Here is a 24,020-nt window from a genome sequence, read left to right on the forward strand (position 1 = left end):
ATATATATATATATATATATATAAACATTTAGTCAACAAATTATGAGATATGTACATCCACGTTACAGGGAAACAAAACAGAACAGAAGAAAATGAATAAAAATAACTATTAAATCAGAATCCAAAACATAAACTGGTTTAAATCTCAGCTCCAGCTTACTTCTTTTTAAATCCCTTGCTGCCACTTTAATATCCTCGACGTCTTCTAACCAGAAAATTCAACACAGAAGGGCGGCGGTGTAGAAGAACGAGAATGAAAGGAAACAAACTGTTTTATTGTAGGAATGTTTTTCCTAAGCTGTCAGGATTCTGGATGCCATTTGAAGAGGCATTTTGCTCTTTAGCCATTTCATCACCAGTGGGGAATTTTGTGGAAGTAAGTTGCAACTTGCTCGGGAACACACGGGCTCCATGCAGTCCTGAAAAACTCTAAGGAAGTCTGGAGTTTGCTTTTATAAATGTAAGAAAAAAAAAGTATAGAAAATTTTTTTAGAATTTATTATAATTAGAGTTGGTACAATCTAATCTGAATTTTGTGGCCAACTCACTTGTCGACTGGTCAAAATTTGAATCGAGCTCATATCCATTTCCTTTGAGAACGGTGGTGTAAAAAGATATCAGGACGGCATTAAAATAAAAGTACGATGTCACTCTGCTGTAAAACGGGGTTTCACTGTTATTTTAGCTAATGACGAAATATCACAGTGTTGATGTTATAAATATATTCCTTAACTAGATAAATGTTTTCCAGTCACAAGCTGGTGGAAGAATCTTCTGCAAAAGTAGAACCTGTTGAAGTGGAGGTGAAGTCTTGTCATGCAAACGTGCAGATGACCGTGAGATAACGCGATCGTCTCAGTTGTCATTTGACACTTTTCTCATACCGAGGCGTTAAAAAAAAGGGAAGCTAAACGTTTTAATCTGGTGAATCAAAGTAGAACATTTCTCTGCAGTGTTCAGTGATTGGGAGGCTCCGTTTAATGTGGGATAAAAAGCTCTAATTCTGGTCGTAGTGTACGCTGGCCACAGAGGTTGGAGAGTATGACACCCCCAGTGTCCTTTCCCCTCCCCTCCCATCTCTGGGCTAGGTGCCCACATGCCCCTCTGGTGTGCTGCTGCTGTCAGGGAGCCAGGATGATTATGTGCTCATTACTCCAGCCGTAGAGAGGAAGAGATAGAGAGGGAAAGAGGGAGAGACGGACGAGGGGGGAGGGGGGGGGTTATGGGAGGAGAGCAGCAGGCTGCCTCCCCAGGCTTGCAGACTCCCCAGGCCCCCAACACTGCACTAATGAGAGCAGGGGGAATGGATGGGTACACACAGGGGCCAGGGATTAATGCCCAGGGCCAGGAGGAGCCACGGAGAAGGGAGCAGGGACTCCTCAATCTGACCTGCTCCCCTGCAGTCGAGCGTGTGTTAAATCTACTATTGTTTAATTTATTTATTTATTTTTTTTTTTAATGTCACAGTGGCCGGGTGAGGTTTAGTTTATCTGCAGAGACTTGCATGCAGGAGTGAGCGTATCTCACTGCCTATCCACATGCCAGCCATTCTTATTGGCAGGCTACCCATGCGGGTTGTTTTTATTTTTTAAATGGCAGCACAATTCAGGAAGTTAATTAGATTAATAAAGGGGTTAAAAAAAAAAACAAAAAAAAAAAACGCTGTAAGAAGAAAAACCAAAACACTCAGCGGACACAAAACGTACATGGCCGCGCCGCCTTTTCGCTGTGCAGATTGGGCCCATAAGGCCCGTATGCTAATCCGAGCCTGAGCCCGGCCCGAGTTCTTCAATTATTCAGCAGACAGGTTTGTTTAGCATGCAGTTGGTATTGCTTTTTGCCAGTGGTGAAGGTGAGCTGGGAGGACTGGGAGGACAGGAATGGGCTTTTCCGTGAGCGCGCCTCGTCCTGCCGTGCATTCGGGAACTTGTTTCGTCCTCGTATCCGCACAGACACCCAGGATCTAGGCCCGTATCTGCTCCCGGGTCCGGTGTGTTTCCATGAATAATCCATCAAAGACGCTCCAGGGGCCAGGTGATGCAGGATGAATTTTGTGTGTGTGTGTTGCTGTGTGTGTGTGTGTGTGTGTGTGTGTGTGTGTGTACGGGGTGGGGTTGGGGTTGGGGGAACTTGTCAGCCCACCAGTAGTGACCATGCCGGACTGAGGAGGAAAGATAGAGTGGGAAAAAAAGAGGTGAAGATGTAGTGTAATACTCATCTTCCTTAAAGTACAGCTCCAGTCATTATCACAGCGCTGGCGACGACAATGTCAGGGCCGCATACTTTGCTTTCTGAGGTCACTCGGTGCCAATTTGTCCGCAAGATCTACTCCGTGTCTCATTATGGACTACACCGCCTTATGCTGTTATTGTGGATTAAAGGAAGCTGCGAGTCTCTAATGAGATAGAAGTGACCAGAGTGTCTGACATGGTGCTCGGATAAGGCCTGATCCACACCTGACAGGGGCAGAAGAATCCCCCTCTTTGTTTTTTTAATATCGTACCAGCGTCTGGAGCCATCGGGGCGCGGGGGAGCCACTTCCTGTCAGCGCACCGTGTCACTTAGTCGCAGAAATGTTTAAATGAACTGAGGAGCCAAGGTTCACAGCAGCATTCCAGAAATACTTTTATTTTTTTATGCGTATGTGTGTGTGTGTGTGTGTGTGTGTGTGTGTGTGTGTGTGTGTGTGTGTGTGTGTGCCTCTCCTCAGTCTCGAGCTCTCGGGACCGAGTGACATTGTTAAGCAGAGATTTCAAATAAAGCTTTTACTTAATCCCTTAAAATTAGCCGAGCCAGATTAAATTCAATAATGAAAATGTGCTCACTTTCAACCCAGTTTTTGCCCTAACAGACCTTTTGACTTGGGGAGCAGGGAGGTAGGGGGGTGTAGGGGGGGTCCAGTGAGAATATTTCTTATTTTGCATTAGCCAGTGAACACCCAGGATCCATCATGAAATCAAAGGCTTTCAGGAGGACTGAACTGAATACTGATCTGAGGTCTGCGGTCCTGCTGGGCTGCTGCAGAGACAAGATCCTCTGCAGAAGTGTGTTAGGGAACAGGCGCTTTGATTCCTATCAGTTTCACCGGGGCAGCAGACTCAGATTATACAAGATACTTTTTTTTTTTTTTTGTAAGAGGTGGGTTTACAAGAAAATACCAACGTATGGTGAGATTCTGGAAATGTTGCAGCGTACGGTGTTACTATATTTGATAAAACATTTAAAACAAATAACCTACTATCTCTCTCCCCGTCACATTTTTTTTAGTAAAGAACAGCCACACTGATTACCTTTTAAAAGAGCAACAGCTTAATAATAATGATGGGTGGTGCTCCATTAGTTTCCAAACATGACTGTGGGTTTTATTTTTGCCACTGGGAATGTCTCCAAACAGCTAAATAATTGTTTTCTTGTAACCAGCAGAAGAGTATGGTTCTCTCCTTTCAGCCAGCTGACTGCCAGTATTCAACAACAGGTGGGGGAGGGGCAGCACTGTGTTACTCTACGCAAAAGGCGTTTTTCCACATTGTAGGATTAGCGTGATGGGAAATATTGGTTTTGTTGATATTGGTTTCACCAGATCTCGACAAAATGAGATTTATTTTTTTGTTAGTTTAACAAGGAGACTAAGATCACTAAGTGTTTTTCACAGAATCTGCAATCAGTATGAACATTATTCCTGTCCAGGGCAAACTGGTCCATATTTTGTTATTTTCATGCTTTTCTAATTCTGCCCCAGTTTGACGTTTAAAACGTCTTTCTTTTTTTGCCTCGTTTCATTTTTCAAAATGGAGACGGGCGTTAACTCTTTGTCATATTTACTTTTAGCAGCCGATGTTTGGTTGACTAACAGTGAGCCAGTCGCACAAATACGAGGCTTTTCAAATCGTTTGTACCTCATATGCCACTCTCTTTCTTTTCTGTCGGGAATCTAAAAGTCAAAAAGGCGATGGCGGCTTCTTGAAGGTTTCCATAACTTGTCTGCTGTCAACTCCACAGAGCAACTTCTTAACTACTTCCTCTCTGTCTTCAAAATAAGAGTCTCAAGCAAAGAAACAACAGGTACAATCGCTTAAATATCTCATTCAAATATCTATAATATAGACTTACTTCACCAGATGAGGTCATTTCCCTCGCAGGAAAACATTCTTGGGATATTTTGGAAAACCTCCTGTCACAAAATACTAAAGTTGGAAAGCTATGAGTGGCATGTTTGTTATGCAGGCCACTGCATCACCATATTTTGTTTTCTTAATTTTTTTTTCCACCAATCTAAATACAAAGAAAATCACAACAGCTTTATTTGGCAACATTTTTTATACAATAATAATGATAATAATGAATAAATTGTTTTATTTACAGTTAGAATTATTCTAAATAAATGCAAGTGCCTGAATCATCTTAGACATCACGCTTTAAAATGCTTATATAAATTCCATAATACACTGACGCCGTGGTATTTCTTACTCAGGATTATCATACTTGAGAATTACACACAGACCCCTTGTCTAATCGTGGTGCGTCAGTGAAACGTAATCTCATTATATACCTACTGTTTACAAATATTTACAATCCCCCTGCGTTTTTTATTTTCCTCCACATAATAACGGTCTCATATTTGGCGCCTCTTCTAAATTATTTCATAACCTCTTGGGGGGATTTTCACTCCAGTAACCTGACGCCGCTTTGTGCTGTATTATTCTAACCTCGAATTATAACGCCGCCGACCTTTTCAGAGGCGATGACCGGCGCGTAAAGCGCACGTCGCCCGTGATGAATAGCAGAGTTTTTCGGAGTGGTTGATTTTAAAGACACATGACACGGTCAGTCTCCCCTCACGTCCGCTTCCTGTTGGCGTTGACAAACAGGGCTTGGATTTCTCAGCATGCCAGGCATTCTTTTCACCCTGTCTTTCCTGGAGTTTTGAAAGGCCTCTGAGCCTCCCACCCAGAATCGCCGAGCATAAAGACACACAAAGCTGCGGGGTTATTCAGTTTGTTCTAAGCTCTCTTCCCCCCGTCGGCTGTTTGCCTAGTAATTCAATTCAGATGTTCAGGATCCAAAAACATGTTTGCTTGAATGAAATCCACCCCTCCACCCACTTTTGACCAAGGACTGTGCTTTTCTTAGCTCTGGTCCAAGTTGGACAGCCAGGCAAGGTACTGCCACCTCTGCCTTTTTTAGCTTTAAACCCTCAGAGGAGACAAGCGTCTCTCCCTGCACTTCCTCAGCTGCTATCTGCTGTGTTTTTCCCCTTTAAACCTTCCTGTGTCTATGTGAAGTCACTCCCTAAGAGCTGGTCTTGAGTGTTTCTGCTTCTCTAACTCGAGATTTACGTTCTGCAACAAGCACGCCTGTGTAAAGAGCGTGATTTCCATCTGCCAGTGCTGATACTGTCGAGTATCCGCTCTATCGTGTCGGTGTTTATGTTTAAAGCATGATTTATGTTCCTTGTGGTTTTTAGATTACGCTTTCCATGTGGATTGTGAAACCAGACATATATGAATCTGTCATGGGCTAAAGGAATATAACCTCTGTGTTTGTGCTGAGTCAAAGAAGGCATTGATGCATTTCAGCTTGAATGATTAGGACAGTTTTTCCAATAGCAGCAAGTCATAATTCATGATTTAAGAGTGTTAGAAAGCTTAATTAGTCAACATTGATTGATTTTCATCAGATTCCTCTCTTGAAGGGTTTGGACGCCATCTTTATTGAGAAACCAGCAGTCGGTGGGGGGAAGGGGAGAGGGGGGTAAGCCTTCGAACAGGTTTTCTCTGAACCAAAAGTCAGCGCCTGAGTTGAAATTGGTGCCTTGAAAACTTGTGTTTAGAGTGCAACGAATCATGTATTCCATGATATGAATTATTAATGGGGATCATTTGAAATTCTCACTGAACTGCTTCCCAAAATGTGCTGGCACCCAGGTCTGGAGGTCTCAGACAAGCCTTTGCAACACAGGGAAAATCCAGGCGTATTGTACATGAAGTGGAACAACAAAGCACAACTTAAATATAGATGACGTGTGGGAGCGTGGATTTTAACCCAGTAAGTTAGCTGCATTTTCTGAAACGGACTTTTATCAAGTCTGCCTCTGTCGTCGTAACAAATGTGCCCTGAGCAAGTTATTTTTACTTTATAACCCTAAAGTCCACAAAGTCCATAAAATTCCAGATCCAAGTCATCTTAATATAAGTGCTATGAAAAGCTATTTTGTCCTCAAATTCCTTCTGTTTAATGTTTTTTGTCACATTTTCAGACTTTGAAACAAACTTTATGTAACCCGAGTGACTACAAAATGCAGTTTTCGAACACTGATTTAATTTATTAATTTAAAAAACATTAATCCACATCAATGTGGAAACGTAATTACCCCTTGCGCCCAAATGTCTTGTGAATCTTTTGCATTTTCTCTTTTAAGGAACTTTGACCCCATCGTCTTCACGGCATCGTTTCACTTCAGTCACACTAAATTGGGGTAATGAACGGGTTTTGTTGAGGCTCACTCCAAAACAATCTGATAGGATTTAAGTCCAAACTTTAACTAGACCTCTCTAGAACCACAATGTTGTTTTTTTTGTTTGAGCCATTGAGAGATTGACTTGCTGCATTGTCCTGCTGATTAGCCCAGGTGAGCGTGAGCTCAAGGTCATGAACCGACGGTCGGATATAGTCTTCTTCAGGATATCCTGCTGGAGAACAGAATATTTAGTCGGGTCATCCGCAGTATCACACTACCACCATGTTACGGGTACCGTTTCTGAAATAATGTGTAAGTTTATAGGAAATGTGCCGCATCCTTTCTACGATGTTTCACCAAAGACAAGTGAGGCTTGGAGCGCTTTAGATGTTGTTCTGGGTGCTAATGTGACCCTGTCTATTCTCCTTTGGCATTCTTAATTTCTTTTTTAGATCAGGGTGTCTTGCATTACCTTTGAGGATTTTCAAGCCCATTTCTTGCGCAAAGCCAACAAATGAGGTTCAGAAATAATTCATGATTCAAGTAAAGCAATGTTTGATATTGAGATGAGTTTGGTGGCCTGTCATCAGAACAGCAAAAAAAAAAAAAAAAAAAAAAAAAAAAATTTATTCACAGCCATGTTTAAACAACAGAGAATGTCTCCAATAATCCCCAACTTTAAAAAGCTTTAAAAGGAGCAAAAAGTTGTACCTTGAAATGAGGCAATAATATAAAGTTAAAGATTTGGAACAATCCTGAGCAGCGTGAAGTAAAAGAGAGTACAGAAGCCTCAATGCAAACCTTGTTCCCCAGCAGACCACGTTGGGGAGAGACAGAGGTTGAGAAGGGGGTGGGGAAGGATATTGAAGAAAGGTTAGCCTGGAGGAACAAGACTCCTTTCTCCCCTCCCACCCCTTGACCCTCCCATGTGACAAGTTGAGCCAACAAGTGGTCTATTCAGCCAGGCAGCCAGGGGAAATGGCTGCTGGGCTGAGCTCTGCCTAATGAAAGCAGAGACGCTTGTTATTATTATTGTCTTCATCGTTCCCGTCGTAGCCGTAATGCCGATCAGATCTCGGCGGGGAGCTGTGCTTCCTTCGGAAAGACACTCGCTGCAAGCAAAAGCAGGTTTCATCACTAAACCCCAGCAAATATCTGAGGCTATACAGAATTTTAAGTGGATTTCCACCATTAGTAACGTTTATAACCCCCTCCTGGTAGCGGATTGCATTCAGACACCGCGGGAGACGATGTCTCGGCAATGTTTATAGGGATCCAGCTTACCTTATCGTGATTGTGTTTGCTTGCGGTTGGCTGGTGCAACTTTTCTGACTCGGTGGCACCGTTGTTTGGACTGAACAAACAGTTCTCTCCTCAACTAAATGACCGTAATGATCCTGGCATGTGTCTGCGAGGCTTTTTAATGCTCCTTGGTGCCGGGCCAGATTGCATCACAGGGCCAGTCACACGCATAAACTGTGATGTTTACCAAGGGAGGCATTTAAAAGCGATGTCCCATTCAATCTGCGCGTTTCTTTTGTTTGTTACAGTTACAGGCATGCTATCCCTTTTTTTATTTTTCACATATAAAACAGCAAAACAAAAGGGGGCTCAAATTAAAATAAAACGTGTCTTTCTGTGCGAAGGTTGCATCTGAATGTTGCATGTGAGAAGCAGCCGTGAGGCACTTTGAGATCCTGACGTTAAGTAGAAATGTCCCAACTTCACAGTATCATGGTAATAAGTAACTCGATCAAAATTGTATTACTTGATCTAATTGCCTTTGATCCAGCTTTATTAACAATTTCAATCAAATGTTTATGTTGTCATTTAGTGATATCTAATATTTTTAATTAGAATATTTTATATGATGCTTTTTATCCACTTTGAGTTACTTTTGTGCTTAATATTGCTATGGAAATGCATTTGTATTGCACTATTATTTTGATTTTGTGACATAGATTTAAGCAAAAGCGTAGGTTAGTTTCAGGTGTTTCATATTGTGCAGTAAAATTAAACACGCCTCCCATTCACTTCTTTAGTAACACACAAGTCTTAACCAGCTTCTGCTTGCCATGTTGGAGCTTTCAGCTAGTATGCAGTGTACAGCAACAGGTGGGGAAGGGGCAGCACTTTGTAGCTCTGACCTCCAATCAGATATACAGAATATAAAACATTTTTATCTTTCCGCTTTTTTAAGAAAACAACACGAGCATGGCATGTTCATGTTAAGTGGTAAATTAGTTGTGGTGCTCGTAGTTTTAAAACGGTAGCTTAATAAAAACCATGGAAGGCGCTCCTGATTATTTTTCCCACAAATTAAATAAAACGTTTTTTTGGGACTGAAAATGCTTCGATCTATTTTCCCTGAGGAAGAATTAAAGGGGAAAAAGTGTTGTAGCTGTTTCTAAGCCAGCTGAAATGCAACAGGTGGAGACGGGCATTAAAGGGCTTTTCTACACTTATGTGCTCCATGCAGTCAAAGAAACCTCCGGTGTCTTTCCTGGCATCTCCTTGAAAGCATTTCAAGCCATAGAAATAATAGGAAGGACATTTTTTTTTTCTTTCAAAACTTTAGCATACCTTGGGTACTGGCTTTTGCCTGGTGAGATGCGTGTTGCTTACATTTCTGTGTTTGCGTCTCCTGTTGCAGTCCAATAAAGTTCCCGTGGTACAGCATGCCCACCACGTCCACCCGCTGACGCCCCTCATCACCTACAGCAATGAACACTTCTCTCCCGGGACGCCTCCATCACACCTCTCACCCGAGATCCTCGATCCAAAGACAGGTAAGGTCGTCGCCTCGTGCCGTGGACTTCAAGTTCATGATTTTTAAAGGGAGGTTTGTTTTCAAAGTGATACGCCAGGAGAACTGCTCATGGCGCAACCTGCTGTACGTAACATTTGTAGCGTTGTCATTTAGTATATAGACTGAGTATAAGTGGTGCTGGAGGCTGAAGCTAATGGCTAATCTGAGTGCTACTCTGATCCAAAACCTTTACAGTGCTCCATTAGCAGCATGTGTTTCAGACAGGAAGGTGATTGTTGGTGCACCACCTCCTATCTCAATTTCCTGTATAAATAATCATTGGTTTTAGTGAAAATAACTCTCCTTTGCTAATGTGAAAATAGTTTAAAGGTTCATAAAAAGTCTTTGCAATAAGTGTTATGACAGTTCTCACAAGATCAAATGTTTTTTTTTTTTTTTTAAGATAATACAAATTAAGGGAACATTTAGTTTAGATTAATTTAGATTAGCCTTTATCTTTAACCTCCAGCATCAAGTACCTTCATTTGCATTAATATTAGAGACGTAGCTACTATGAGAGTTATCCACTGCAGGTAGCATCTCAACTATTTGTAACTTTTCACAAGAACATTAAATAAAAAATCCCAGGTTTTTAATTTTCCGGCTTAAGTTAAAATGCCAATCAAAGCTGTGATGTTGTGTTTATTGAATGAAGGTCTTTCCTGAGCCTTGCAGCTTCATGTTGTGGTGGTTTTAGAAGCAGACACTTGCTACAGTCACAGCAATATTCCAGTATTAACCCAATGAAGGCTCTGCCATTTTGAGCATAAAATAAGGCTGGATAGTCAGTGTAAGCAATGATTGAATTAGGCTCTGTTGAGTGGGCTGATCTTATTCCCATTATTTAGACATGTATACATCTTAATCCCACTATTATATCCTCCCAGAGTTTCCACTGCATCTGCCTACACACTGTGCAGCTTCACAATGCAGAGTTGTTTTAGGTCCGTTTATTAACGACTCAGGACATCTTTTTCTTTAAGAACATGGTTGCTTGTTTAGGGTTTGTTCCCACAGGTTTGGTACGGATCGGAAACAGTGCTGGGTGGATATGCGTAAATTAGAAAAACACCCATCCAAAGCTGTGGGAAAACCACAATGTACGTGGACTTGACTTGGGTGGGACTTATCAGTCAGCCCGCGCACCATCTTGTAAGCAAGAACATGAATGAAACTCACTTCATTCATCTTCTATATTTGCGTCAGCAGTGTAGTGCAGAACATGAAAATATAACCATTGTGTTCAAACTTTATTGATTAAAAGCAGCATGTATTTGTTTGTGCTGCGTACATATCTGTGAATTTCATTTGGATATAGCAGATGTCTCGACTGAATATGAAATGTCAGGTATTAACATAATAGAAACATGTAGAGTGATATTACCAGAGCACACGTGGATTGTGGTTTTATAATTTCTTCTTTTTTTTTTTTTGTCCCTGCAGGTATTCCTCGAACACCTCATCCATCAGAACTCTCTCCGTACTATCCTCTGTCTCCTGGTGCTGTCGGCTCGATTGCACATCCTCTCAGCTGGTTCATGCAACAGTGAGTGTCCTATATTATAAACTATAACACATATATTTGGATGCATACTAGGAACACAAAGGTGCAGATTTTGACCGATCCGCTACTTCTCTTTAAGATCTGCTTTGGTACCTTCATGTCCTGAGTAGCCGATAAACATCTGTATTTGCAGAGATGACATTATGACACGTATCAGACCAAAGACAAAGTGATTATAATTCAAACCGTCTTTGACATGGAGTTGAGAGATATTAGCAATTAGCATCAATAGTATTATTGGGTATGTTTCTGAGAATATACATTTCCAAAAGGCTGTAGTTATTTTGAAATACAGAATATTTCATGACAGAGAGGTTGGATGATCAGACGCATAAAAGAGCAGATTTCTTGTACATTGTGGAGCCTTCCTGTTATCCTTGCTCTCTCTTGCAACCTCGATAATGTATCCCTTTAAGTACCTTCTTGTCTTTGTGTCCTTTCTCTGATTTCATTTAAACACGTTACTCTTGCTGGAAAAACTAGCTTTGAATTTTTCTCACTCAGTAAAAGCGTCCACACCAAAGGATGTTGTTCCCATGGTTACCTGGTAGCACTTTGTTATATTATTGAGGTTCCAGTCGTTTAGGAGAATCAAGCTGAAAACTGTCATCTGCTCTGCTTTGATGTTTCTTGTTTTTTTTTCATTAGAAGACTTTCTAAACATTTTGTTTTTCAGGCTACTTCAAAATTACACCAGCATGTTGAAACGTTTTGACAAAGTATCGTGTCTCCCTTTAGGATTTTTCTTTATGAATGTGCACTGCTTCCTAATTTACAACAGTTCAATCAGTGCTGCGCAGCCAAATTTAATGTGACATCGCTCAAGTCCAGTTGCACCATATGATAATGAAAATATCTGGTGGAATCTCTAAACATTTACGGGTTTTCCTACGGTTCTGCTAATCGATTGCAACGGTCCCGCTCCGTGAGCCGGGGATTTGAGTTGATGAGAGCAGGATTAGTGCTGCTGGGTTAGCTGTCAGCTGCGTTTGATCCACCTCACACCGGAGCTTTTTTTTTTTTTTCTTTCTTTTTCTTTCGCTCACTCTCTCCCTGATTCTTGTCTTGCAGGCAGGGCCAGCCCATGTACTCCATCCCTCCGGGGGGATTCCGTCACCCCTATCCGACGTTGGCCATGAATGCGTCCATGTCCAGGTGAGTGGATCATGTTCGGCAACACGACCACCTTCCCGAGGGGCAGGGGGACATCTAATATGTGCTGCTTCTGTGACATGCTGTAATCACTTTTCCCCCTGCTCTCTTTGCCAGACTGTAACAAAAGAGTGTAGCCTTAAAGTCACATTGTTCACGCCGTAAGCTCGTCGGAGAACGTGCTATTTAGAAGAGAGGCGGCTCGATGAGTCTCAGCCGCATACATTTGGGATGTAAAGCAACACTAAATAACATTCTCCTACTTGGATAAGACGTTGTCAGATCAGGAGCAGGCTCTGGTGTCGGGTCCACAGAGGGATGGGAGCTATAACTCTGAGAGGCAGGCTCAGCTTCTTAAACAGAGTGTGCACATTATTGGCATTCAGCGCTCCTCTCCTGTCTTCTTTTTTCTGAGCTAAACTTCTGTGGTCAGGCCGGTGTTCTGAGCCACTTCACACACAGTCACGCACACACACACTCACACACATGCGCACACACTCACATGCACACACTGGTAAAGCAGAGATGAAAGGGCTGGGAATCGATTAGGACAAATCAAAGCTTATCTGAACCCACATGTCCCATCAGACTAAACTCTCAGGCTCTCTGTCAAAATTGGAAAGATTTGTTACGAGGCTTCCGGTGTTAGTATGAGATGAAATATTCAGAGGGCTCTCTGTGATCAATAGCTTGTGCATCTCTATCCAGATATATACTCACGCGTCATGAAAGTGATGGTGCAGACAAATGCTTTAGGTTCACCTTTTCTACTGCTGCATCACACGTCCATGTAGCGTAGCTCCAACTTGGAAATAAATCAAATGTTGTCGGAATTTATTTATGAATTTTATTAGGAAAACAAATTCCTATTATTATTGACATTTTTTTATTAGTATAGTATTTCAAAGATGTTTTGTACGGTAATAAATAACTGAAATCTGGTGTAAATAAAGTCAACGTACCACAGTATCCCTCCAAAAACTCTATGAGGAGGTCCTGCTTTTATCTTTTAAAAAAACATCATTGCTGCTGCTGTTTGTGGTTCCTTTAATTTGGATGCACACACTTAATTGAGAAATAGTAATAGTTTACAAGTAAAAGTGCCTATTCCGCAGAACATTGTGCCGTTTCGCCCCTCTGATCTTTGTAGAGTAAAAGTTGCAAAAAGCCTGAATTAGCTGGTTAATAGGTTAATAAACTTCCTTCTCTTCTACAGACAGATTCTCTGCTTCAACAGAGATGCTGCTCAGTGTATGTGAGATGGGTGGTATTGTTATAGTTTCCGCCATCCAAGCTTTACGTGACCAGAAATATTTTCAAGCGGCCAAATTTGCCTCTGTCGTAAGTTATGGAGAAATAAGATACATGCATGCCTTTCTACTGCCAGCTGTCTGGCAGTGTGCAGCAGCAGCAGCAGCAGCAGGTGAGGCGATGCATGGACGTTCTCTGGCAACTCATTAAAATGACTTGGAGCAGGGGGACATAGAGAAGTTGTAGTGGGGGAAAAAAAAAGAAAGTTGTAGTGGCTTTGAGATCTAAAAGTGACTTTAAAAACTTTAGGATGATTTGATTGGTCTATTCTCACAAGGAGGTTAGAATAAAAAAATAAATAAATTCTCTCTGCTGATTTAACAATTGACTTGGTTTGTTCTTTGATACTTAAAAAATGGAGCATTATTTACTATAAATAAAGCACCTGTTTTCTTTCAGTTCTACTCCACACAAACATTTGGGTTTGACATAAGATGATCATGACACAAAAAAATTAGCATTTTTACTTACCCAACCCAGATTATTCATTCGAACAATGGACAAATTGAAGCTCTTCTGACACATTACAGTAAAAATATGTTAACTAAGTACGTAATGTTTAGTTTCAAACCACTGACCTGCATCCAGCTGCATCGGCCCTGAAACACAGTGACGTCAACAAACCTCTGCATTGTTCTCCTGTGATTCCCTAATTTGTGTTTGGTAGGGAGTGTTTCTGCATCAGATCTCCCTCTTAAAATGCAGCTCAGCAGGGTTTATATCTGCCGGTTGACTCGGCTAACCTGAAGCTTTCACTTCTTTCTACCAGTGAACTTCCCTTTGTGTCCGCAACAAGAGACACCAGACAGGCAGATGTATCGACAAATGCGCTCGGCTTCTTCTTCGATTTTTCCTCGAGGTGCATTGATCATTCTTTTGTGGCAGGTTTCCCGTTCCTCCAGTTTTAAAAGGCTTCAATGTGCTGATAGAGGTTTCAGCAGATTCGGTCAACTTTCATGTTTTCTCATTTCAGAACTTTTTTTTTTTTTTTTCAAGCCTTTCTGCTGTGAACCATCATTTGCTGTATATTTTAGGAGCAGGAACCATAAATGAACTCACTGCTGCTTTGCTCCAGTCATTTTAAGCTCTTTCACAGATTTTTTTTTTAGCATTTGTGACTAAAAACTGCCGTTTTTGTTTGAGACCGTTTCTGTCCCTTAACGCTGGGATTTCCACAAATCTGTCATTTTCATTAAAAGCGGTTAGAAAGTTCAAGAGAGTAAAAAAAAGAGCCATTTTATGCTCAGCTCCGTTTCCTTTTAAATAGCCTATTTTGTTCTATTTCCTCTGATTTCATTTTTACACACTCCACTCATACTGATGAAATGATGTTAGCCTAACCTGGTATAATTTATTCACTAATTGTACTGTAATTTTCTGATCGACTGGTCATTTTTAGGCTTGTCATACCCAGTATGACAGCACATTTTGAGTTTTTGGCTATAATATTAGTTTTAATCGCATTTTAGTCATCTGAAGTCATTTCAGTCATTTTGACTATCTACATTTTGGCTGAGTCATTTTTCCGTGATTTTTTTTTTTTTCCTTTGACACTGATATATTCTGGCTAATTCCCCCAATTACCTAGTTTTTCAACGTGAAAATAGAAAGTTGACAGAATATTTTGTCACGGTTTTTAGTTGATGACACTGCGCAAGCAGGAAACGCTCTGATTTCATGGTTCATCTCTTTTTTTCTTTTTTTAAACAGATCTAGCCACGCTGTTGACCTTTCAAAGTCACAAAGACTTTGGCATTGGAACAAAAAAAAAAAAAAACAAAAAAAAATCTGTTTAATTAAACTGGAGGAGGAGCTTGTTTGTTGCTCAGCCCGTTCGCTCACTAAATGGCATTGAGACGTTAATTTAAATTTGTGTGACTACGATCCAGGCTCGTGGAGCTGAATGTTACCTTTTCTCAAACGCAGTGCTCCTTTGCACTAACAACTGGAAATGGAGAGGGCCACTTTGTAAAGGAGTTGTGTGCAGAAGGCTTTCTGAACACTCTCCGTGGTCTGGAAGGTGGTGAGGAGAAAGGTTTCAGGTGTCACGGCCATGCCGTCACTATGGTAACACCACACTCCACTTTCCTTCAGCCGTTAGTGAATAAAAGGGCTTTTGAAGAAGTCTTTATTTGAACAAAAAAAAAAAGAGGGACAGAGAGAGAAAGTAAGGTACTCTTTGTGTGTATGAATTTAGTCTAGACAGAGGCAGCGGGCTTCGTAAATTTACCCAGAGGGCAAGACAGCGCCGTAATCTGCCAAACGAGGTGAACCTTTTCTCGTCAAGTCGACAGAGGCTCCCTGTTAAAGCCCGGCTGTTAAAAATGTTGCCTCCTTTCGCCTTCCCAGCTTGGTGTCCAGCCGTTTCTCCCCTCACATGGTGACCCCTCCTCCGCACAGCCTCCACCAGACCGGCATCCCCCATCCTGCCATCGTGTCTCCGGCCATCAAGCAGGAACCCAGCGGCGACAACATCAGCCCCTCCATGCACGCGTGAGAGCAAATAAACGCAGAACGCAAGCAGTGCCGCCCCGGCGTTCAGACGTCACCGACAGAATCTCTGTATTGTTTTCGACCAGCAGGAAGTCTCCCGTTCCTTCCAAGAAAGAGGAGGATAAGAAGCCTCACATCAAGAAGCCGCTCAACGCTTTCATGCTGTACATGAAGGAGATGAGGGCCAAGGTAGTCGCAGAGTGCACTCTGAAAGAGAGCGCTGCGATTAACCAGATCCTTGGGAGACGGGTAAGAAGCACCGGCGTCGACGTGAATGTTGATTTGAATGTGGGGAAACGTATATATAACATGTTGACTTTTTTTTTTCTCCACCCTAACTATGTTTCTAATGGGGCTATTTACATGAAACTCCCACCGGAATCAGTAACTAACTAAGTAATCCACACTTATGAAGAGATGAAAACTAATAAATCCATAAAATGTCTAGTCAGGACCACACGTCCAACAGTAGGCCCACAGCATGACGGTCCCGCCGCGCGTTTTTACGTTGATCTGCTGTGCCTTTTCTTCGCCAAACATGACTTTTCCAGCTATATCTAATTAAATAAATCACAGTGCTACATTTAGTTGTACAAATGTTCTTTAAAACAAGCCTCAGCACCATTTCATAATTAATTGAACTGCATTTTCTTGCTGGTCGAACCTCTCAATATGTCATCCACTTAAATTTGTTGGGTCAGGAGCGAGGAGGAAAAGTGCTAAGAAATCAACTTGTTTTTAAAAAAATCCTTTACCCTCAGCAGTGGAGTCTTGTGCACTGGTTGTGCATAGAGGCCAAAACCACAACAGTTTTCTATATTTCTGGTTATTCCAGATATTCTGAAGCTTTCTTTGAGTTCTGCTGGGCATTTGGACAATTCTTTATATATATATATATATATATATATATATATATATATATATATATATATATATATATATATATATATATATATATATATATATATATATATGTGTGTGTATCGCCTGTTGTACTTTCTACTTCCACATTAGGCCACAAACAGTGTTCACCAGGGCACTCAGAAAGTCAGTGATACATCTATATCTATATAATAATTTAGCGTGTGTTCTAGCAGTACGGTTGAGAAAGTCTTGAGAGTCTTTTACATATCGCAATGCACTGACAATAAAAAAACCCTTTGAATAGGCCACCAGTTTGGTTCACTATGATTATTGTGGATTTCTTGCCTTTTTCGTTACGCGCTCAATATTCCCCACCTGTATCAATTATTACACATAATTTAACTAATGTGCTAATTTGTCTATAAACGGTCAATTAGGAGTACACTGCGATAAAAACGCTCAATGCGTTCGATCCGTTCCCTTCGCTCCCGCCACCTTACTCACGAGTGTGTGCATGTGTGTTTGACAACCCTCTGTCTGCAGTGGCACTCGCTGTCCAGAGAGGAGCAGGCCAAATACTACGAGCTGGCCAGGAAGGAAAGGCAACTGCACTCGCAGCTCTATCCCGGCTGGTCGGCACGGGACAACTACGTGAGTAACGCATCCCCCCCCCACTCCCCCCACATCTGATCTCGCTCGAGTAGGAGAGGGTATCAAAATGAGTGCACGTCCTGCCAGTTTCAGGCGGGTATGACTGTGTTGGTTAATTTTAGCGCGTGCACTTTTGATCTCGTGAACCAAAGTTGTTGAGGTGGTTTTACTTCCGCTGCGAGAAACAGTTTTTAACAGCATTGTTGTATCTGCGCAGGGAAAGCGGAAAAAGAGGAAGAGAGAGAACAAGCCAGACTCAAAACCAGAGGGTAAGAGGCCTTTCTTCTTCCTGACTGCCTGTGTTTGTTTTCTTTCTTTTCTTGCCAAACAATCGAGAGGGGATCTGGTTCTCCATTTGTAATGCAGCAAAACTTCACATTTGACCTGAAACGGAACATCAGTTCGTTTATTTTCGTTTATTTCGTTGCACTTACTAACATTTCTCCTGCTTTTATGCTTTGACAAGCAGCTTATGAGGTTCAGTGCTAATAGTGGCAGGTATGTTTCATAGCACAGCAACTGTAAATGGCCAGAAATAACAAGCATAAGTCCTACACCCCTCAGTGCACTTTTTTTTTTTTTCCCGTACATTTTGTGTCATGTTCCTTTTTTTAAATCATACAAGCATACCATCTGAATGAGCCGTAACATCCTCTTTTGCTCGCCTCGTTGTGATGTGGTGACCGGTTGATTTGAGAAGTGTCACGTTTCAAAAATTTCACATCTTGTTTGTTTTTTTTTTGTTGTTTTTTTAAACAATTACTCATTTGCTTCAGTCGGCGGCGGCCTTGTGGGACGTGAAATGCACGAGGTTGATAATTTGGGTTTCTCTCAATCTGCTTTGTTTCCTCGCGTCGCAGACTTCTCAATAAGGAGCAAGAAACAGTGCGTGCAGTACTTGCCCTCAGAAAAGATGTGCGACAGCCCGGCGTCGTCTCACGGGAGCATGCTGGACTCGCCGGCCACGCCCTCCGCCGCCCTCGCCTCCCCCGCCGCCCCGGCTCCCACTCACTCCGAACAGGCTCAGCCGCTGTCGCTCACCACCAAGCCGGAGGGACGAATGCACCACCACTTCTCTGTACCCGGGAAGGCCTCTGGCTCTGCATCCTCCTCATCCTCCTCTTCCTCTTCTTCCTCCTCCTCCTCCTCCTCCTCCCAGCCCTCCATCGCCATCCCCGTCGGTACTTTGGGAAGCCAGTCGAGCACACCCATCCTCACCCGGCCAATCCCCTTCACCTCCCTGCATCCCTCCATGCTCTCCCCGCCGTCCCCCTTCCATCAGGCGGCCCTCCACTCCCATCATTCCCTGTTCCAGTCGCAGCCGCTCTCCCTGGTCACCAAACCAACCGAATGAATTTGAAAAATGTGTTTTCTTTTCTTTTAATTACTTGTGCTGTATATTGCTTTCCTTTAAGAATAGGTATTAGAACAACTTTTTTTCTAAATGATGAAAAGGAAGAAATATTATTGGTCAATATTTGACCGCCTCCTTTTCTACATCTCTCAATGAAAACAAAATGTATTTTTTGTAAAGTTTACTGCAGAACTGGGTTCTTTTTGTTTGTTTGTTTGTTTGTTTGTTTGTTTGTTTGTTTTGTTTTCATTGATGCATTTATCCAATGAACCTCTTGTATAAAAGAACCAATGTACATAAAGTTTCTTTATAAAAGCAAAAAGGAGACAAAAACATTTTCTTTTTAGCCAAAACCTAATTAATGTTAGTATGAAGTTTTCATTTCTAGACCCGGCCAAAAATTGCAAGCCCCTTTTTTTTTTTTTTTTTTTTTCCTCAATTCACGAGTGTGTTCCCCTTCTTTGACATGTTAAATAAACATTTGAAATGGTTTCTTAAAGAAAATGTCTCTGTTTGTCTTTGTACCAGAACTAGCCCAAGGCACAAGCAAAGTGAGCTGCTGTGCAGGGCCTGAAGCCAGTAGGGGGCCCCCAAGAGCACATGACTTCTTATAGCTCTGAACTTTATATTTGCAGTTATGTTTATTAGAAACAAGCCTCAATCTCACAATCAGACTCTTTATATAGCACCCACAGCGCTTTACAAGGATAGCCAATCGAAATATACACAGTTAACATGAATATTGTACAGAAGTAAAACACATGGCACCTTGTATTAAAAAGCAATGAAATACTCTAAAAGAAGAGCAAAGCTGCCTAGCCTAGCTATTTTAACTATAAGAGGAAACTCCAGTGACATAAATGTAATTTTTATGTTGACTACAATAAGATATATCACATATTAAGAGTAAAAAAAAGTAACATTCATCAAATATAAGAAAAGTTTACATTTACAGTTTAAGGTTCATAAATGCATAGATAAAATGGAATTGAATTTTTTATCTCACATCAGCAAAAACAGATCATGTTTAATGACTTTTGAAAAAAACTACATAAAGGACAATGCAGTGATGCACTGTTGAAATTCAGGTCACAACCACACAAACAGCTAAAGGAGAAAAAGAGAGAGATGCCAAAACTAACATAGCTTAAAATAATTTAAATAGATTAAATGTCCAATCTCATCCTTACTCAGTTTTTTTGGGGAAATTTGTTCCTAAGGCAGGAACCATGATCGCAGGTCGAAATATCGCGTTTCAAGTTTCCCAAATTAATTGAGATTCTATAAACATTTATTTTATTTAGAATGGAAAAGAACTAAAGAACAAAATAGACTTGATTTATTTTTGAGTTGTTGAGTTATTTTTAGTAAGCGTTTCCTTACCTGAAGCCAGAAGGTGTCGTTCTGCAGTGAGTTTGTAGAAAAGTTTGGCGAAAGGCTAACAGGTAGTCAGGCTAACCCTCACATTCCAGCTTAATTGTAATTGAAAGCAATTCAAACTGAAGTGTTCGCGTTAGTGGGACACAATTCCACATTAAACATTTATAGTTTCTCATAGACGCCTTACAATAAATCTCAGTTTGATGCCGTTCCTGACTCCACGTTGTTCCGTCTCACTTTTTCCAAACTCTGAGACCTGAAAGTCTACAAAGAAAGCATTTTTGATGCAGCCGAAGTAATGATCCAGAAGCTCTTACCGGACTTAAAGTGGACTGATAGTTGTTGAGGTGACTGGAAACAGTTGAAACTTCATGTAAATATCTGTTAAATGAAATACCACAGGTAAAAACATTTTAAGTTTGAGTCTTAAATTGCTAAAATCGTCTAAAATGGAAGGAGCTGTGAGCCTTTCAACACTTATTCTGTGAGTATTGATCCATTACAAGTAAGGACACTGTTACTGACATAGATTAAATATTTCAACCTTGCTTAAAAAAAAATAAAATAAAAAAATAAAAATTCCAATGTTTGTCTTTAAAAATGAGGCATCAAATAGAGTTTTGCCCAGAACCACAAAGAATCTTAGTCCGGCTCTGCCTGAAACATTTATTTTTAAGGTTTCTTAAACTCGATTTGCATCTATTTTGCCATACTAGTGACCAAGGTTAATAATAATAATGAACTAAAAACTGCAGTTGCAGAGTTAATGAGCAGCAGTTTAACTTTATCACAGCCTTACGTTGAAAAATCTCCACAAGCGCTCACACCTGTCATTTTGCTCCTAAACAGAACCTCCCTTATAAAAACTTTGCTGAGGGTGGTGAGGAGTTTTAATGTTTAATAAAGCAGAATTAGGCCAACCGCACTGGAAAATGAGAGCCAGAACCCAGAGTGACAAACATCTCGGGCCCAGAATAAATACAAATAAAAGAATTATAGACATCTGCTCCATCTTAGCGTATAAGATCCCATAACAATGACAAAAAAGCAGGTCAGCCCCATCCCAGGCTCAGCAGACCCTGCTCGGGTCCTCCATCCCTTCCCTGCACTTTTACAACATCTTTATTCACCGTTTGGCACGTTGCGGAGGCTTTAATTAACTCAGAGGTAATGGGATGGAACTCCTGGGACCTCATTAGGCATTTCAATTAGTGAAAAATACACAAGGTAGGTTACAGTTTTTGGTGGCTTTGGAGATGATGATTGGTGCCAGGGTTGGACCAATTACGTGTGAGCAGAAGGGGAGCTGGCCCAGACGAGCCCACTGACAACTACCACCGCCCACTTCACTGAAAGTTAAATCAAGATGCGGTCCACAGAAAGATGTCAAAAATGTGCTAAATATTGATTCTAACATTCAGTTCTGCACTAAACAGAAGATTGCTTTTCATATGTAGATGCATCTCGATCCAGAATAGTACCACTTACAAATCGTCTTATTTCAATAATCCAGTTGAAAAAGTTGAACTCACGCACAGATCTACTTCACAGTAAATTACTTTGAGGGTTTATTTATGTTAGTTTTGATCATTTGTAGAGTTAAATAAAACCCCAAATCCAGTTTCTCTTAAAAATGTTAATACTGCACTAGATCGTTAAAAAAAATATTAAAACAGAAATGATCTGCAATGCAATAATTGATAAGCAGCATTTACAATGTCAGGAAAGAATATAAAACATCACAGAAGTTAGTTATGGTTACAAAACACACTCATTTTATGTTTTTCTTTTCTTTTTTCTTTTTTTTCTTTTTTTACAACAATCTACAACAGAGTGGTCTCCGTCACAATTTTAACTCCTTCTCCTGCTAAAACACCCAGTTGACTGGCAGACTGAGGATGTGTTTCTGCTGTCGAGCCCCCTGTGGTGACACCAAACTGTCAGCCGTGTCCTGCTCAGCTTTAAACAAGCATTAGCTATAATAAGTCTTTACTTGTTTTCCCCATTCTGCCTTACATCATTCCAGCCCCAAATCATGGCTGCCTGCCGTGAGCCACTTTCACCAATCCATCAATAAGATTACAGGTAATAAGGTGTCAAAACAGCCAGCAAATCTGCCGCCTCATACATCCAGGACTGTTCCTTTAGTTTTTTTTTTTTTCAACTCTTACTCCATATATATGCACTTTACATAAGGATTGTGTATTTATGTAAACATGCATGAAATTATTTACGTGACCCTTTTCATCATTTGCCAGGTTGCAGACTTTTAGACTATTGTTATGTACGGTGAAAAACGTACCTGTGAAGTGAAAGTCTGAAAAGTGTTGCGTTCTGTCCAGCGCCCCTCGTCTTTGCAGAGCCACCTTTAGCGTAGAGGTCACAGCTGGAAGTTGTTTGGGTTACGTTGTTAACAGCTGTCCACGCATTTCAATAAAAGCAATAAATAAATGAATAAAAACAGTTAAAATTATTGGTGAGCATTTTTATTTGAACTATCAGGCTGAATGTCTGAATTTCAATTTATGTGGCAAATTCGTATTTAGATATGGATCTAGGTCGTTTTAACATGTCCATTAACCCAAACCTTTTCTTAAGTTTTTTCTGTATGTTCATGGTTGTGGAAAAATAAATTTCCACCACAGTTTAAAGGCTTTTGCACGCTGTGAGGAGCCACACACAGAGTTGGACAAAATGCCTTCAAAAATGGGGAAAAACCTGAACACCAACTGACCAAATGTGTGTTATTTATCATTTGATCTGTTTTGCTTTGTAGTTTGACCACTTGTTAACTATTTTTTTTACATTATTAACTTGGAGGTATTTTTTTGAACACCTTTTGTTTATGTTAGGTCCTTAACAGCTTTCCTTACAGGATTGCCCTCTCTCTTGCTCTGTTCATGTTCTTATAAACTGACTAACTTCCTCCGTCCCTGTTGGATGCGTACAGCATGATGCCATGCTTCGCCGTGGGGATGAAGTTCTCAGAGTGATGTGAAATGTTAGTTTTCACAGCTTGTTGTAGTCAAATTTGCATCTTGGTCAAAACAAAACAAACAAACAAAAAAAAACTCAGAATGGTTTCATCTGAGCAACCATGTGGTTGAAAACTTCTTTGCTCATAATGTCTTCTTGACACTTTTCCATAAAAGTTGATTTTGTTAGATTTTCTGTTTAATTGTCCTTCTCTCTGAGACGCGCATCTCTGCAGCTCCTCCAGAGTTTCCACAAGCCTTTTGCTTGTTTTCTGTGATTAATTATCTTCTTGCCCTCTTAGCTCAAGTGGACGGCCAGGCGTTATAGTAAGTGTCTCATACTCACTCCACATGAAAACTTCGTAGCCGGGGGCATCATTTCATAATCTTACCATGTTTGAAATTTCTCGATAACTTCCTCCCCGGCCTGTCTGCTGCGGTCACTGGTCTCCGTGATGCTGGATTTATACAAAAGATTGAGTTACACACAGATGGACTCCTTTTACTGTAGACATCTGAAAGGTGATTTAATTTAATGATGTCATAATAGAAGGAAGTGAATATAAATGGATGCCACAATTAAAAAAAAAAAATCCTTGTATCAATGTCACAAATATGCACCAGTTTGTTGCTGGTACATCCCATAAAACAAATCCAGTAAAATACATTAAAGTTTGTGGTTGTAACGTTGTAAAATGCAGGAAATACCCCTGCGAGGCACCGTGTGCAGCACTTCATCGTGTATCTGACCTCCATGTCGAAGAGGAATCTGTAAAATCTAAATGATGATCGATTTGATTTGATGACTGAAATCAGCTGCAGGGTTTGAGTTGATCTTTTTTTATTATTTTAATGTGTCTGGATGCCGCTCCTCTCAACATCTGCCATGTAAGCACGAGGTCAGATTTAATTCATGTTAATTTTTGCTCATTAGAGTCCAGCAATCTCTTGCCAGGATTGCTTTTCATTTTTTTAAATTTTTTTTTCCCTTCCCAGGTTCTGCTTTGATC

At 40.9% G+C, this 24,020-nt stretch overlaps 1 protein-coding gene across 3 annotated transcripts in view; it reads left to right on the forward strand.

The window, feature by feature from the left end:
- The window catches only part of LOC106962954 (transcription factor 7-like 1-A), a 54,548-nt gene extending 35,394 nt beyond the window's left edge, over positions 1 to 19,154 (forward strand). The window contains exons 5-13 of one of the 3 annotated variants that reach the window (XM_015057635.1): positions 9,111 to 9,246; positions 10,710 to 10,812; positions 11,902 to 11,985; positions 15,643 to 15,786; positions 15,873 to 16,035; positions 17,194 to 17,301; positions 17,519 to 17,570; positions 17,771 to 17,799; positions 18,162 to 18,251. In XM_015057635.1, the coding sequence (XP_014913121.1) occupies positions 9,111 to 9,246; positions 10,710 to 10,812; positions 11,902 to 11,985; positions 15,643 to 15,786; positions 15,873 to 16,035; positions 17,194 to 17,301; positions 17,519 to 17,570; positions 17,771 to 17,790 (810 nt within the window). In that variant the 3' untranslated portion in view covers positions 17,791 to 17,799; positions 18,162 to 18,251. Of the gene's footprint in view, positions 1 to 9,110; positions 9,247 to 10,709; positions 10,813 to 11,901; positions 11,986 to 15,642; positions 15,787 to 15,872; positions 16,036 to 17,193; positions 17,302 to 17,518; positions 17,571 to 17,770; positions 17,800 to 18,161 lie in introns of all 3 variants that reach the window. The other 2 variants (XM_015057633.1, XM_015057634.1) reach the window with 2 other exon arrangements.
- The last annotated feature ends 4,866 nt before the right edge of the window (positions 19,155 to 24,020 follow it).

Source organism: Poecilia latipinna, unplaced genomic scaffold (assembly GCF_001443285.1).
Source record: "Poecilia latipinna isolate Pla-1442-1.1 unplaced genomic scaffold, P_latipinna-1.0 Scaffold1477, whole genome shotgun sequence".
Lineage (NCBI taxonomy): Eukaryota > Metazoa > Chordata > Actinopteri > Cyprinodontiformes > Poeciliidae > Poecilia > Poecilia latipinna.